Source organism: Pristis pectinata, chromosome 5, assembly GCF_009764475.1.
Source record: "Pristis pectinata isolate sPriPec2 chromosome 5, sPriPec2.1.pri, whole genome shotgun sequence".
Taxonomy (NCBI): Eukaryota; Metazoa; Chordata; class Chondrichthyes; order Rhinopristiformes; family Pristidae; genus Pristis; species Pristis pectinata.
Window position 1 is genome coordinate 112,096,498 of NC_067409.1, and position 15,540 is coordinate 112,112,037.

At 42.1% G+C, this 15,540-nt stretch overlaps 1 protein-coding gene across 1 annotated transcript in view; it reads right to left on the reverse strand.

Annotated features, from left to right (window-relative positions):
- Positions 1 to 3,635: 3,635 nt before the first annotated feature.
- Positions 3,636 to 15,540, reverse strand: part of LOC127571014 (retinoic acid receptor beta-like) — a 179,330-nt gene continuing 167,425 nt past the window's right edge. Inside the window, exons 6-8 of the mRNA XM_052016987.1 lie at positions 13,885 to 14,089; positions 7,916 to 8,074; positions 3,636 to 5,172 (exon numbers count right to left, since the gene is read on the reverse strand). Of these exons, the coding sequence (XP_051872947.1) occupies positions 4,943 to 5,172; positions 7,916 to 8,074; positions 13,885 to 14,089 (594 nt within the window). The 3' untranslated portion in view covers positions 3,636 to 4,942. The remainder of the gene's footprint in view (positions 5,173 to 7,915; positions 8,075 to 13,884; positions 14,090 to 15,540) is intronic.

Here is a 15,540-nt window from a genome sequence, read left to right on the forward strand (position 1 = left end):
GTGAAAAACTTGCCCCATAATCTTTCCCTTCTCACTTTAAACCAATGCCCTCTGGTTTTAGACTCCCCCAACCCTGGGAAAAAGACTGTGGCAGTTTACCCCACCCTGATAATTTTCTAAATCTCTACAAGGTCACCCTTCAGCCTCCTTCCCTCCAGGGAAACAGTCCCAGCCCGTCCAGTCTCTCCTTATGACTCAAACTCTCCAGACCCAGAAACATTCCTGTGAATGTTTCTGCACCCTCTCAAACTTAATCACATTCATCTTATAGCGTAGTGACCAGAACTGCACGCAGTGCTACAAGGATGCCATCATATTACTGCAGGTAAGCTATTTTTTTATTAATGAGAATTTCTTCATTGATGCCACGAATAATACAGAGCAGGATTATTGCAATATTTTTATGATATAACTTCATGATGACTCTTTGTAAAGGTCAGTTCAGGTGAGATTGATACCGCATTTTCTACATTTTGCACCCAGTGTTGGCATTTAGCAATCTGTTCCATGGTGTTGCTAGTGGTTGACAACTGACGGTGAGTTCAGGAGACAAAATCTTCCATCCTTTAATCTTAACAGACACAACAACAGTCCAGCCACTGATTAGTATGTCCAAATTTGTGTCACATGCCCCTCTAAGCAATGCAGTGTGTTAAAAGCAATAAATAAAATTTAACCTACAAACTGAATATCCTTCATAATCAACAAGAATGAACATTACCATTTTCCAAATCAATCTTTCTGATTGGGAATGATAATGTCTTTCAACTGTAAGTGCACTCTCACTATAAACTTTGTTGAAACTGCTTCAATCATTTTGTGTAGGAATATTATAACCATAGAACACTACAGCACAGTAAACAGACCATTCTAGTCTGTGCCAAAACTTTATTCTGCTAGTCCCATTGACCTGCACTCATGAGGATAGGTTGAGTGAGCTAGGGCTTTTCTCCTTGGAGAGGAGGAGGATGAGGGGTGACTTGATGGAGGTGTACAACACGATAAGAGGCATAGATTGAGTAGACAGAGACTTTTTCCCAGGGTGACAATGGCTAACACGAGGGGGCATAATTTTAATGTGATTGGAGGAAGGTATAAGGGGGATGTTAGGTGTAGGTTTTTGTTTTACACAGAGAGTGGTGGGTGTGTGGAACTCACTGCCAGCAGAGGTTGTGGGGGCAGATATATTAGGGACATTTAAAAGACTCTTAGGCACACCAGTGATAGAGAAATGGAGGGCTATGTGGGAGGGAAGAGTTAGATAGATATTAGAGCAGGGTAAAATGTTGGCACAACATTGTGGGCCGAAGGGCCTGTACTCTGCTGTAATGTTCTATGATATCGTTGCTGAAAAACGTCACTGCATCTTGGGGCATTCTGAATGAGCTGACCTCTACCAAAGAAACATAGATTGTGTCCCAGGATTCAGGGGGAAAAAAACAATCCTCCTGGATTCCCTGCTCCACATTAATATTCAATGAATTCTCACAAAATTACCAAGTAGGACGTTGAGCAGAAGTAAAATAGAACTTGTAACATCGCCTCTTAAGAGGGGTAAATGACTCAACGTCCAGGAAAAGACATAGGACTAGGTTCTGCACGAAGTATGAGAGTATCCCAACAACCAGCAACCACAGAACCCCAAAGAAATAAGAGTGCAGATTCCCGACCTCTGAAACAAAACAGGCAACGCCGGCAAGTACATGAGTTGATACTTTAGGTTTCGAACATTTGCCGGAACATTAGAACTCTGCCTGGGTTACATTTGTAGGAACAAGAGAACTGTTAGTAATTTGAAGAAACAATTGTTTGTGAGAAATCTAATCAAAGTTCCAGATTTCATTTGTTTTCTGCGTACTCTCCGTGCATTATTCAAAACTAGCGCTGCCAATTATCTGTGGTTAATGACACAAAAGGAAATTAATGCACATTCTCTTTTAGAAATGGAACTGTTTAAATAAAAATTGCACTGCTCACCCCTGTATGTTGCATTCTTCAACTATTTGCATAACTCTAACTGCCCCCAGAGGCTCCCTCTAGGTGCCACACACATTGGCTCACACCATCATTTTAACTAAGGGTTCCGTGTGGTCCTAAACTCCACGATGTTAAACAGCTAAATTATTTAAACTTGGGTTTATAAAAATAAATTCATGTCCTACTGTCATGTAATCACCCTGCAACCTGCTATGCCCAACAAGGCTTATAATCTATCTCTGTGAACGGGATTCAAGGGCACGAGTGCACAGTAGCCACACTCACTGATGATACAAAGGTAGGCAGTTGTGAAGAGCAAAAGTCTGCAAAGGGGTATAGATGGGTCGAGCTGCCAGAGGAAGCTGTAGAGGTGGGTACATTTAGAATGTTTAAAGGACATTTGGACAGGTACATGGATAGAACAGGTTTAGAGGGATATGGGCCAAATGCACGTAAATGGGACCAGCTCAGATAAACATCTTGGTTGGCACAGACAAGATGGGCTGAAAGGCCTGTTTCCATGCTGTATGACTGAGTGGGTAATAAATTGTGAGATGGAGTATAAAGAGGGAAATGTAAAGTTATCCACTTTTGAAACAGAATCAGAATCAGGTTTATTATCACTGACTTATATGCTGTGAAATGTGTTGTTTTGCGGCAGCAGTACGGAGCAAAGACATAAAATTGCTATAAGTAACAAAAATAAATAAATAATGCTAAACAGGAATAACGAGGGAGTGTTCATGGACCATTCTGAAATCTGATGGCGGAGGGGAAGAAGCTGTTCCTGAATCGTTGAGTGTGGGTCTTCAGGCTCCTGTACCTCCTCCCTGATGGTAGTAATGAGAAGAGGGCATGTCCAGGATGGGGAGGGTCCTTAGTGAGGGATTTGAAGGAAGAATAAAAAAACAAAATATTACTTAATTGGAATAAGACAAGAAAAAAAATGTTGTGGTATAGAGGGGTCCTAGTGCATGAAACTCAAAAGATTAATTTCCATGTTGAGCATTCTATATCTCTCTCAATGAATCATAGAGCTCTCTGTCTCCTTACTTAAAGCCTCTCTCTTCCCTAACAGTCACCATGCACTTTTTGTTTCCCTGCACTGCACTTTCTCTGTCACTGTAACACTCGATTTTGCATTCTGCTTTCCTTTCTACTACCTCGATGTACTTATGTATGGAATGATATGTCCGAATGGCACGCAAGCAAAAGCTCTTCACTGTGTTTCAGTACATCTGACAATTATAAAACCCACACCAATAATGTGTGCTACTGCTGCCTGGGGTACCTTTAAGGGCTGACTGTGGTAGTGTACAGCAAAGTGCTGGCAGCTGTGTCCAATTGAGCCTGGTCTTGCTGGGTACTATGCAGGTCAATTTTTCTGCTTCCTTCTGGAATGGAAACCACACTGATATTGTTTCAATTATATTTGTGGCCAATTTCACTATTTTTTGTATGAGATCCAATTGGATCTTAACATGAAACAAAGCGATGGTTTGGCACACCAAAAAAGGGTGAAATTCACTTTTGAGACAAATATTGTTATTCTGTTTTTTGATGGTGTGTTTTCTTTTAAACTTCACTTAACTCTTACTCCAATCGGTGATGATAAAATGTGCTGAAGTTGCAGGGAGAAATAACCCGGGAACACACAATAAAATAAATATACTTTATTCTTTTGCCAGGAAACTTAATGGAAAAGATAACCAGTATATGAACATAGAAAGCATTGTTAAACAATTTCAATGTACAGAGCCAGTAAAAGTACAGAGCAATCCTAATGCTAAAAAACAACATCCCACTAGTGCTTTAGACACAAGAATGATTCAATAAACTCAAATTACTGTACTCAAGATCAAATCTACAATAGTTACACACTTCTGCAGAGAGATATAATGTGCGTCAGCCACCAGGTGAAATTTACTTACTGGCTCATGTACAAGCAAATAAAACAACAAAATAACACTGAGAAGTGTTGTGCCTTGGAGGCTACCTTTACTGCAAACAACATGCAGCATTTTACTTTATGCCTTGATCTGTTGCTGAACACGAAATGAATTTGCACAGCTGAAATAATAATAAAAAAACATATCTGACTAGCTTTGGACGCTAGTATATAGTCGGTGGGCAATGGATGAACCCTACTGCAAAAATATCATGTTCTGACTTAGTGTCTTCAGAGAATTGCCTTCTCTTTTAAAAAATCTGTTATTTAAGTGCTTGTGAACTGTAAACACTCATACAAAGAACATGGTACTGTAGGCTAACTGTGTGCCAGTGGGAAACAATTGCCAGCAGCACATAATGATAGCATTTAAAAAAATTAAAATATCAAACTCTCTTTTTCATTGCAAAAGAAGGTGGAAATATGTCCTTGTTTATTTGACAAAATTGAATGCTGGTGCACTGAGGGTAAAATTCCAACCTTTAGGCTATTCTGAATAAGAAATGCAGGAAAATACAACAGTAACATTAAGAATAAGCCAGAGAATCCTACAACCATAACTCACCTGACGTATGTGTTTAGGCTTTGTTCCATATTTTGGTGTGTGTATTTAAACATGATATGCAAGGCAATGAGAAAGCACCGGAAACTCCAGCATAGAAAGTGAGTATACATCGAGGAATAACTCTGCAAAATAACGTAATAATCAGAGTTCAACATCATTTCCACGGCTTCTTCCCGGCATGCAACAGTGGATATACAGATGGACTTTACCAGGTATCAGTCTTTGAACTGACTGCATTCAATTCATGAGGGTGGAACCTGACCAACACTGTTTATTCCTCAGTATTCCCAGACTCCAAAGTCCATTATAGTCAGGAGCTTCAGTGGTTCTAATGTTGAATATACTGTTACCAGCCTGGCCCTTTGGGTCTTGCTTGTTCAAAACAAAAAAGAAAACAAAACTGAAGAGATCATGTTCGGGAATGGAAGTGGTTGGTCAGCTGCAGGGAGATCTCACTGTGTGTTTGGTACATGGCTGTTTGGTCCATTGACTGCAGTGTTAGGAGACAGAGTGGGGTTGGGACTGGCTTCTAGCGCTCGACTGCTGCTCCCGTTAGTTTCTGTGCTTGTGTCTGCTGCGGGAGTGAGGGGATCGTGCCCTTCTGAGTTTTCCAACATTTCTTGGATAAGGGGTGGCATTGATCCGGGGATCTCCAGTTTGAGTGTGATGACACGTTCTGCCCCTGGAGGGTGGAGAGATTTGTTTTAGTTACAGTGAAATTCTTTGTTCAATTGTCTTTAGTCCCTATCCAGTACACACAAACTTTGAAACAATTTAGAGCAAATATGCTTTTCAGACCACCTCTGTAAAAATCTTAATGCAACCTTGCTCCTCTTCCAGTGATGACAGTTTCAGCATCTCAGGCTTTTCATTTCTAGATTTATCCTGTCCAGACTAATCATAACCACTTTAATAATCGTCTGCCCAGAAATTCAGACAGTGCTGTACCTGCAGCGCGAACAGCATTGCAAAATATTTACCATGGGAAGATCTATTTATGGTACTGCAAGACAGAAGTAGCTTTAGGAAAGTTCATGAAAACCACGGATTATTATACATCAAACAAGACTATAGATGTGCATCTTTAGTCCTGTAGGAAGTTTTCAGGGGAAGCACCTTCAATCTTTCTCCCTTGGATATTAGCTTGACCTCTGGAGAAGGTTGTTTGGAATTGAGAAGATCTAAATGCAAGCACACTAGGAAAGTGTTTGATAGATCATTATGGGACTCTTCCTGACAATATTTCCTGTCAACACCAGATTCACTTTCCAAGCAAAGTTCATCTGTAACCAAACTACATTCAGAATGCAATGAGAAGTTCAAAATCAGTATGAGTTTTCAACACAGAATAAATGGATGTTTAAGCTAGTTACTGGGAGGGTTTTATGAGTCCTGGTTAGAGAGAGATACAGCACGGAAACAGGTCCTTCAGCCCTCGTGGTCTGCACCAATCCATTCACACTAATCCTACATTAATCCCATTTTTTAAAATTCTCCTCACATTCCCATGAATTCTACCACAATTTCCACACTAGGGCACCTTACAGTGGCCAAATAACCTACCAACCCACACATGGGAAGAAACCAGAACACCTGGATGAAACCCATGCAGTCACATGCAGGACATTGCATGTGGCGATTGCATGCAGAACATGCAACCTCCGCAAAGGCATCATCCGAGGTCAGGCGTGAACCTGGATCTCTGGTGCTGAGGCAGAGGGTGCTCCTCTGGTGCTCCGGTGGGCGGGAAGATGACATTTAACGCAGGAGTTAAAAGAAGGCACAGGCAGGATAAGGTATGGGAAGGTAGCAAAAGTGTCAGCAAATCTTCTTGGTCTAAAAACTACTTATTAAAAGAGAAATATTGAGAATTTGCTAATGTTTCTGCTGTTGGATTCAGTAGACAGTTCTACCATCGACTACAGTAGAAAAAGAATCAAGGACAATACTGAGTGTGTGTGCATATTACACGCCAAGAGAGGACAATACTGAGTGTGTGTGCATATTACACGCCAAGGCAGGATGTTTCAAGAGAGCAGAAAAGAAATTGGTATGAGGATACGCGATCTTCGGAAAAGATAAGCAGCCGTAATTTTTACCATATATGTAAGAAAGGGGAGCAGGAGTGGCCCTGTCAGCCCTCAACCCTGCTCTGCCGTTCAGTGAGATCACAGGCAATCGAGTCCTGTCTCAGCTCCTGCTCTCCTCTGTATCCCCTCACTCCCTTTAGTTTAAATGCCTGTCAATCTCTATCTTGAATATATTTAATGACCATCTCCACAACTCCCAGGGGTACAGAACTCTGAAGGTTCATGATCCCGTAAGAGAAAACATTCCTCCCTTTCTCCATTTGAAGTGGATGATGCCCTTCTACTGACACAATTCCCCCTGGTTGCACAAACACTCAGTGATGGTTTCATCTGGCATCCAAGAGCTTTTATTGCTGGATTATTGTTATCAACTCATGCCACGTGAGCAGGTAGGTCACAGAAGATTATACAGACCATGGATACTGCATTGTCATTTCTCTTAATGCATTGTTTTAATCACCATACACCTTTTTCCATTGACTCTTACTGTTTATATTTTGCAAGGAACTATTTATCTTCCCTTTATGGACTTTAATTCATTCAAGGATGGTTTATTTCACATTCAAACAATTCAAGGCATTCCTTACAGTTTCAAGTTTTGACTGGTTTAGCTTAAGGTTTGTCCCTTGGTCTGGATTCCTCCCAGTCAATTACGTGCTTAACTATATCCACCCCTTAGCCTCACCACCACTAGGAAATCAAACTCAAATATACCCTGTGTCTCAGTGTTTCTCAGCTATTTCATTCCAGTTATCATCCTGTTGAATTATACCTGGTTATTCTACATGAGTGGGTAGGGAAACCATATCTAATCCAGTGATATCAAAAAACTAATCCCATACAACCTTTCAATTTAGAGGAACAGAGTTGACGACATAATATTGCTCTATTTCTACTGAGAAATTTCAATCCAGTTTTTTTTTGAATTTTTTTTGTTTAGCTTAGTTTGGTTTGATATATTATTTATAATTTTTTCTTATTGTTCTGGGGATTTTTTTTTGTTTCTTTTATATTTTATAATAAATCTTTTTCTTCCATATTATATTCATTCACTAACAGATCGTTGGATCTACAGATTTTGTTTTATACTTTATTGTTCTTTATGATTATCCATGTCATGATTGTTCTCCTGATCTCTTTGTATTACATGTATAAATATTGATATATTAATCCGTATTAATTTGAAAACTAATAAGAAGATTGAAAAAGAAAGAAAAAAACTAATCCCAATAACACAAAGAAGTTTCAAAGAAGTAACATCATTACTTCAAAGAAGTAAGATAACAGCATAAAAACATAGAAACAACAAATTATAATAATTATTTTGTTTGGTACCTTTTGCACTTATGCTTCGGAGATCTGTGATTTTCATTAATATCTTTGGGAACATATGGGGCTTATTGGGTCTTCTTTTCCGTATGTAAATCTTTAAAGCTTCCAGAAGTGGTTCTTGCAGTTTGTCCACTTTTCCTGCATTTTCCAGATCTTGCCGATCTATAAAGAGATTGATTTTGGCAGAACACATCAGGCAATCAGCAGACCAAAGATAAAATCACCTTGATTGAGTTTACAATCCCAGTCTGGTCGCAGACAGAAGAGGTGATTGGACAATTGACAACTTGTCTGCAGATGTTAATTCAACGCCAGTTTGTTGCCAGCAGTAGGAAGAAGGTTTATAACGATATGAGGGCGTTCTTCCCTCCTGCCAGATTTGGATATTCATCTCTCACAACATTAATGCCTAGAAATTGAATTTCATCCACTTATGGTGTGTTGAACGGGCATTACACTTCGGTCCAATGGCAAATCAAGGATCACCAAAAGAAATGCAATGTTGGGCCATCCTTGCTTTAAGAAACTGTGATCATGGTTTCTTCTCTTTCAGAAGTGCACAACCTGAGTCGTACTTTTGTGAACGGCAGCTGCAGTGTCACAGGAGCCCATCTCATACACCAGTGTCTGCTGGGAAGTCAGGGCCATGCTGTTAAAGAGCTATGGTATGATCTGTCTGGATGGCATGCAAACAAAAGCTTTTCACTGTATTGCAGTCCATGTGACAATATTGAACCAATACCTATACCAAATCCATCATAGTGGCCACTCATGAAGATGAGAGAAAATGGGGGGTGAGGGGTGGATGAGGCAAAATGGAGAAGAGGGGAATTGGAGGAGAGGGGAAATTGGGGAAGGGAGGAAAATGGGCCAGAGTGGGACTAATGGCACGTTTAATCGGGCTCTGAACAGTGGTGGATTGGTCTAATCACAACTCTGTGCCCGACTGAGTTGCTCTATAGCAGTCATCAGGGCTACAATGTCATTGTCAGCAGCACTTTATAAATCCTGCCCTCTGCTCATTACAGTCAATGTTGGGGAGTCAGTGAATGTCTCAGCAGGGACCTTCTAATTTATGCATGAATCACTACTTTCACTGTGATATACTCTGTTTAATTGTGAGTGAATAATAAGTCTGAAGGTCGCAAGTCACGATTTTTTAATCCAGTTTCTGTTGGCAAGTTATTAATGAGCACTGCTCATGCTGATGTCATCGTGGATGGAAATACAATGGGGAGGTTACACCAGCGCTGGGATGAATCACAACAGGAAGTATCCAATCCGGTTTTCTGATGGTTGGCATGTGCATTACGTACGGACATAAACCCTTCAAAACAGGAAAAAGCTCTTTATGCATTAAAAGGTGCTATTATTCTCATTCAGGTCCAATTTCTAGGCATGACTGTCCCAGATTTAAAACACACTCTAACTAATTGGGAAAGTGGGAAGTGCCTTGAGTGCACAGATCTAACACATGAATGGGCTCTGGCAGTCCTCCAGTTTTCAGCCACAGCTATAGGCACCCCTGCAGACAATGAGGTTGGGTTTTGACACAAGGGGTGTTTGCCTCAGCCCAGACTGAACAGTGTCCCTCCAGGAAGGAAAACAAAATACAGGAGCTGCTGGAATTCTGATATAGAAGTAGAAAATACTGGAATCACTCAGACGGTGAGTTGTTCTCTTTTCCTTCACTATGTCTTTTGTGCAGGGTTTATTTTCTTTTTATTGCCATAGAGATATATTACTTGAGGTGTTGCAACCCAGCAAAGACTGATCACCAGGCTAGGCACAGTCACAAAGTTTTACGTTGCTGCTACTTTCACCACCAAAGTCCTGTCCATTCTTTTCTTTTAAAACAAAATGAAGAACTTGAACATTTTTTTACCTTTTCTGTTTACTAACTTTCACTTCCAGCATTCAAGCTTTTGGGCTTGTGAGGTTATGGGCAGAACAAGGGTCAGGACTAAGACTGCCAGATCGGCAGAAATAAATCCTCCATAGGTTTGCTAATTGACACGCTGACCACATAACTCACAGCTGTCAGGCGGGGACCAGGATTCAAACTATAAATATTCTTTTATAGTTGGAACTAAAGTCCTACGTAGAAAATAAGGCTTTTTTGTTGGTGACAATGCGGGTGGAAACTAAGCATACACACTACAACCGCCATTTCAAGCTTTCGTGAGGGAGTTGCTCTGTGGACCTAAATTTAGATGCATTATAAACTTTCCAATCAAGTTTTTCTGTGTAGATCTTAAAAGCTGCAGTGAATTTTCTTGAGCTTTTGTTGGTCTGCTGCTGCAACACCAGGGAGATGCCCAGCAGGATTCCCCAGTTACTGGAAGCCAACAGTCTTGACGAATAAGTGTGGAAAGCCCAATTGCCCAAAGGCAAATCATAACAAGTGTCCTGCACTAATCTCCCAGAGCTGATATTGGTGGAATGGGAGCATCCTCTCCTCTGCAACAGAAGGGGCTGGGATCAAGTTCCACCCAGGAGATGAATGCATGAACCAGGCTTACATGAAGTACCGAGAGGGCACTCAGGCACGGTAGTGTAGCGGTTAGTGGAACGCTATTACAGCGCCAGCGACCCAGGTTCAATTCTGGCTGCTGTCTGTAAGGAGTTTGTACGTTCTCCCCGTGTCTGCGTGGGTTTCCTCCGGGTGCTCTGGTTTCCTCCCACATTTCAAAGACGTACTGGTTAGGAAGTTGTGGGCATGCTATGTTGGTGCCAGAAGTGTGGCGACACTTGCGGGCTGCCCCCCAGAACACTCTACGCAAAAGATGCATTTCACTGTGTGTTTCGATGTACATGTGAGTAATAAAGGTATCTTAAATCTTAAATCTTTTAGAATTTTTGTAATAAACGATGCATCCATGGAAGTTTCAAATTAGATATTAGCTAATATCTCCCTTAGATATTAGCTTCATGGACAAATGACAGAAAATCCAACACTTGGGTTATTATCAAAAAGATTCTTCAACTTCAAATCGATATTACTACATGTGACTAATAAAGATCTTATCTTATCTTATCATATGGTCCCTTGAGTCCTCCCTGCCACTCATACACTCATGGCTGATCTGATCTTGGCCTCAGCTCCACATCCCTTCCTGTTCCCCGTAGTCCTTGACTCTCCCGTAGATCAAAAGAAGTTGCTACCTTGGCCTTGCATACAGTCAATAATTGAGTTTCTTTAGAGAATGCTAAAGTCTCATGACTGTGTGAGAGAAGAAATTCCTCAGATACTTCATCACACATGTTTCAATAAAATCATTGCTCATTCTTCTAAACTCTAGAGACAACCCCTTTATTCAAAGAATCAACTTCATGAACCATTCTCCAAACCATTGCAAACATACCTCTCCTTAAACAAGGGGACAAAACAGTACACACTGCCCTTCCACCATCTCACCAACGTTTGTACAGATGTAGCAAGATTCACTACTTCTGCTATGTAAATGAACATTCTATTTTCCTGCCTTATGGTATCAACTTGCTAACTTTTAGTGTTTCATGTACAGGATTATCTAGATCCCTTTTGCGCAGCTGCACTTTGTCGCCTGTCTCCATTTAAACAATACTCTCCTTTTCTGTTCTTCCTACCGTTATCAGAGTGCTGATGCGGAGAGCTTGACACATTTCCCTATAACAGTGACTGTAAGTTAAAGTACATAATTGGTTGCAGAGAACTTTGGGATGTCCTGAAGACACAAGAGACACAGAATAAGTAAGTTAATTTTTTTCTTTTGCAGGGATCAAATATATTGGACAGAAGATGGCAGCAGCTTGACACAAGTAAAGTGAAGTGGAGACATAAGAGATTCTGCAGATGCTGGAAATCTGGAGCAACACACACAAAACGCTGGAGGGACTCAGCGGGTCGGGCAGCATCTGTGGAGGGAAATGGACAGTCGACGTTTTGGACTGAGACCCTTTTTTAGGACTTTGGAGTCCTGATGGTCTCAACTCAAACCATCGACTATCCATTTCCCTCCACAGATGCTGCCTGACCTGCTGAGTCCCTCCAGCGTTTTGTGTGTTGCTACAAATACAATGGAGGTTTCTTGTCACAGTAAACATCTGAGGAGCTGATGAAACATTTGCATCTTTAGCATTAACTACCTTCTTAGTTTTTAAATGCCATTAAAGCTCCTATGCACTTAAATCATCTGTTTTGAACTTTAATTCCAAGGAAAATAAAAATTGGTTCTTTTCCTTTGGAGCCAGAAACATGTGGCTGTTCCAGTGGCCCATTTTTGCCACTTCCACTGAAAGGTTTGCAAACTCTGCTTGAATCTGAAATATTCAAAGCTTCGGCAATCCTACAGATGGTGAGTATTCCATCGAAATTCTGACTTGTCCCTTGTGCTTGAGATCAGAGGGTCAGCCACTCATTCCTGAACACGGAGCGACTGTGGGTCAGGCTTCACCTGGGCACGGTGCTGACGTTGGTTTTGCCTCTGACAGAGGTGATGTGTTCTTTCCCTATGATGGGCAGAGCCTGGGATTTAAGTGGTGCAAATGTTACCTGCTGATGGCTGGACCTTGCAGTTCTACTGTGAGATCCGTGCAGTGGGACGTTGGAAGTTGGACATTTCCCTCAATTTGTTTATTTTCATATAATGGAACTTCACCCCCTTGCCTCGGGAAGTTTGGGGTGTACGGATTTCCAGAAAGGTTACAGTGAGAGTAGGCCAATTCCATTAAACTGTTAATAGAACATAGAACAGTACAGGCCCTTCAGCCCACGATATTGTGCCGAACTATATGAACACCTCCTCCATGATCAACCTAACCCCTGCACAGCCTATATCCCTTCCAAGTGCCTATCTAAGAGCCAATTAAATGTGTCTGTTGTATCAGCCTCTACCACCACCCCCAGCAGTGCGTTCCAGGCACCCACCACTCTCTGTGTAAAGAACCTACCTCTGACATCTCCCCTGAACCTTCCTCCTCTCACCTTAAATGGATGTCCTCTGGTATTTGCTATTACTGCCCTGGGGAAAAGGTGCTGGCTGTCCACTCTGTCTATGCCCCTCATAATCTTATACACCTCTTTCACGTTGCCTCTCATCCTGCATCGCTCCAAGGAGAAAAGACCTAGTTCGCTCAACCTTTCCTCATAGGACATGTTCTCTAATCCAGGCAGCATCCTGGTAAATCTCCTCTGCACCCTCTCTAAAGCTTCCACATCCTTCAATAATGAGGTGACCAGAACGGAACACAATACTCCAAGTGTGGTCTAACCAGAGTTTTATAGAGCTGCAACATTACCTCAAGGCTCTTGAACGCAATCCCCTGACTAACGAAGGCCAGCACACCATACGCCTTCTTAACCATCTGATTAACTTGCGCAGCAACTTTGAGGTATCTAATGGACTTGGACCCCAAGATCCCTCTGTTCCTGCACACTGCTCAGAATCCTGCCATCAGTGAAGCTAATCTTAAGAAAAGGGTTTTGATGTCTTTACCCTGTTATTTTTAAGATATCTTTATTAGTCACACGTACATCGAAACACACAGTGAAATGCATCTTTTTGTGTTACTGAGAATGTTCTGGGGGCAGCTCGCAAGTGTCACCACGCTTCCGGTGCCAACATAGCATGCCCACAACTTCCTGACCTGTACGTCTTTGGAGTGTGGGAGGAAACTGGAGCACCCGGAGGAAACCCACGCAGACACGGGGAGAACGTACAAACTCCTTACAGACAGTGGCCGTAATTGAACGTGGGTTGCTGGCACTGTAATAGCGTTACGCTAATCGCTACACTACCACTAATGCAATAGTTAAAATTTCCCATCCCTGTAATAATCCTATGGATCCACACTACCAACTGCTTTATTGTAGAACAGGAAAACATAAAGCTTTGAGGCCCTTTGCATGAGTTAGTAGTTGCACTGGTAACTTGAGAGAATGGATTAATGATGGGAGACACAGCACTTTCCCGTGAATTCGACACACCTACCTCCACAGATCAGGCAGATAGCACTAAGAAGGCCAGTTTCGGTGTCGTCCATTTCAAGTGGCAGGAGCTGGCTGGCGAACGTAAATACAAGGTCTGTCAGGGGCCCAAAACCCGCATTGTGCATCTGAGTCCTGTTCAATGTAAGGCCATCGGAGAAGGTCATTGTGTCTTGTTCTGGTGTGTATCGGGTGCAGATCCGGAGAATCTGGAGAAATAAAAAACGTTTAACTTTCTTTTCCAAACGAAACACCATGAGAACCTTGATACTCTGAACTTCTTTCATGAATGTTACTTAAATGTAAAGAAAATAACTAAGTAAATAGAGAACCAGAGGTCATAGGTTTAGGGTGAAAGGTGAAATATTTAAGGGGAATCTGAGGGGAAACTTCTTCACTCAGAGAGTGGCGCGAGTGTGGAACGAGCTGCCAGTGGAAGTGGTGGATGTGGGTTCAACTGTAATGTTTAAGAGAGGTTTGGATAGGTACATGGATGGGAGGGGTTTGGAGGGATACGGTCCGGGTGCAGGTAGATGGGACGAGGCAGAAGATCAGATCGGCATGGACCAGATGGGCCGAAGAGCCTGTTTCTGTGCTGTAGTGCTCTGTGACTCTGAATAGGAGACACGAGAGAGACTGTAGATGCTGGAAGTCTGGAACAACACACAAAATGCTGAAGGAACGCAGCGGGTCAGGCAGCATCTGCAGGGAAATGGAATGTTTCGGGTCGAGACCCTTCATCAGGACTGGAGGGAAAGAGGGGACTATCCTTTCCTATCAGATTCCATCTTCTTCAGCCCTTTCTCACTTCCACCTATCACCTCCTAGCTTCTGACATCAATCCCACTCTCCCCCTCCCCGACCTACCTATCACCCCCCTCACCTGGATCCACCCATCACCCCCCAGCTCTCGTTCCAACCCTTCCCACCACTTTTTATACTGGCCGTCCCCCCTCTTCCTTTCCAGTCCTGATGAAGGGTCTCGACCTGAAACATCGACTGTCCATCTCCCTCCGCAGATGCTGCCCGACCCGCTGAGTTCCTCCAGCATTTTATGTGTTGAACTAAGAAAATAGGAAAGATTAAAAGAAACAAGTGTTTAAGATAGTTTTTTCTGGTTACCTAAGTATTATAACTGTATTTCAAATAGAGTTAATTGTGTGAAGGACATAAATGTTTCAACAATATTGCACCTTGTATAAATGCAAGATTGGAAATCTGACAATAGGTACGCAGTGGTCACAGGCAGAAGAATGGGAAGCAGGCCATGCGGTAGAAAGCTGTGCCTAAGCAGGAATGAGTTTCCCCCGGGACGCTCAGTTTTTCTCCCATGTCTCGAAGATGTGTTGGTTGGTAGGTTAGTTGGTCGGTGTTGAAGGGTGATAGCAGATGGGCCCATGTGAGAAAATAGGTTACAGGGAAAGAGGTGGGGAATGTGATTGATTATATCACTCTGAGGGCTGGCATGGTCTCAATGGGCCAAACAGCCTCCTTCAGTGCCATAAGGAAACATAATATGAAACAGTTCACAAGGGAGACAGGATTGATGTCACCCTAGTACACACTGAGGCTTTATTGAGCTGGTGAACATTATGTGTATAGAACCACAAAATATACTTCACAGTAATTCAAGTTGCAATGTGCACAATGTGTGCTGTTA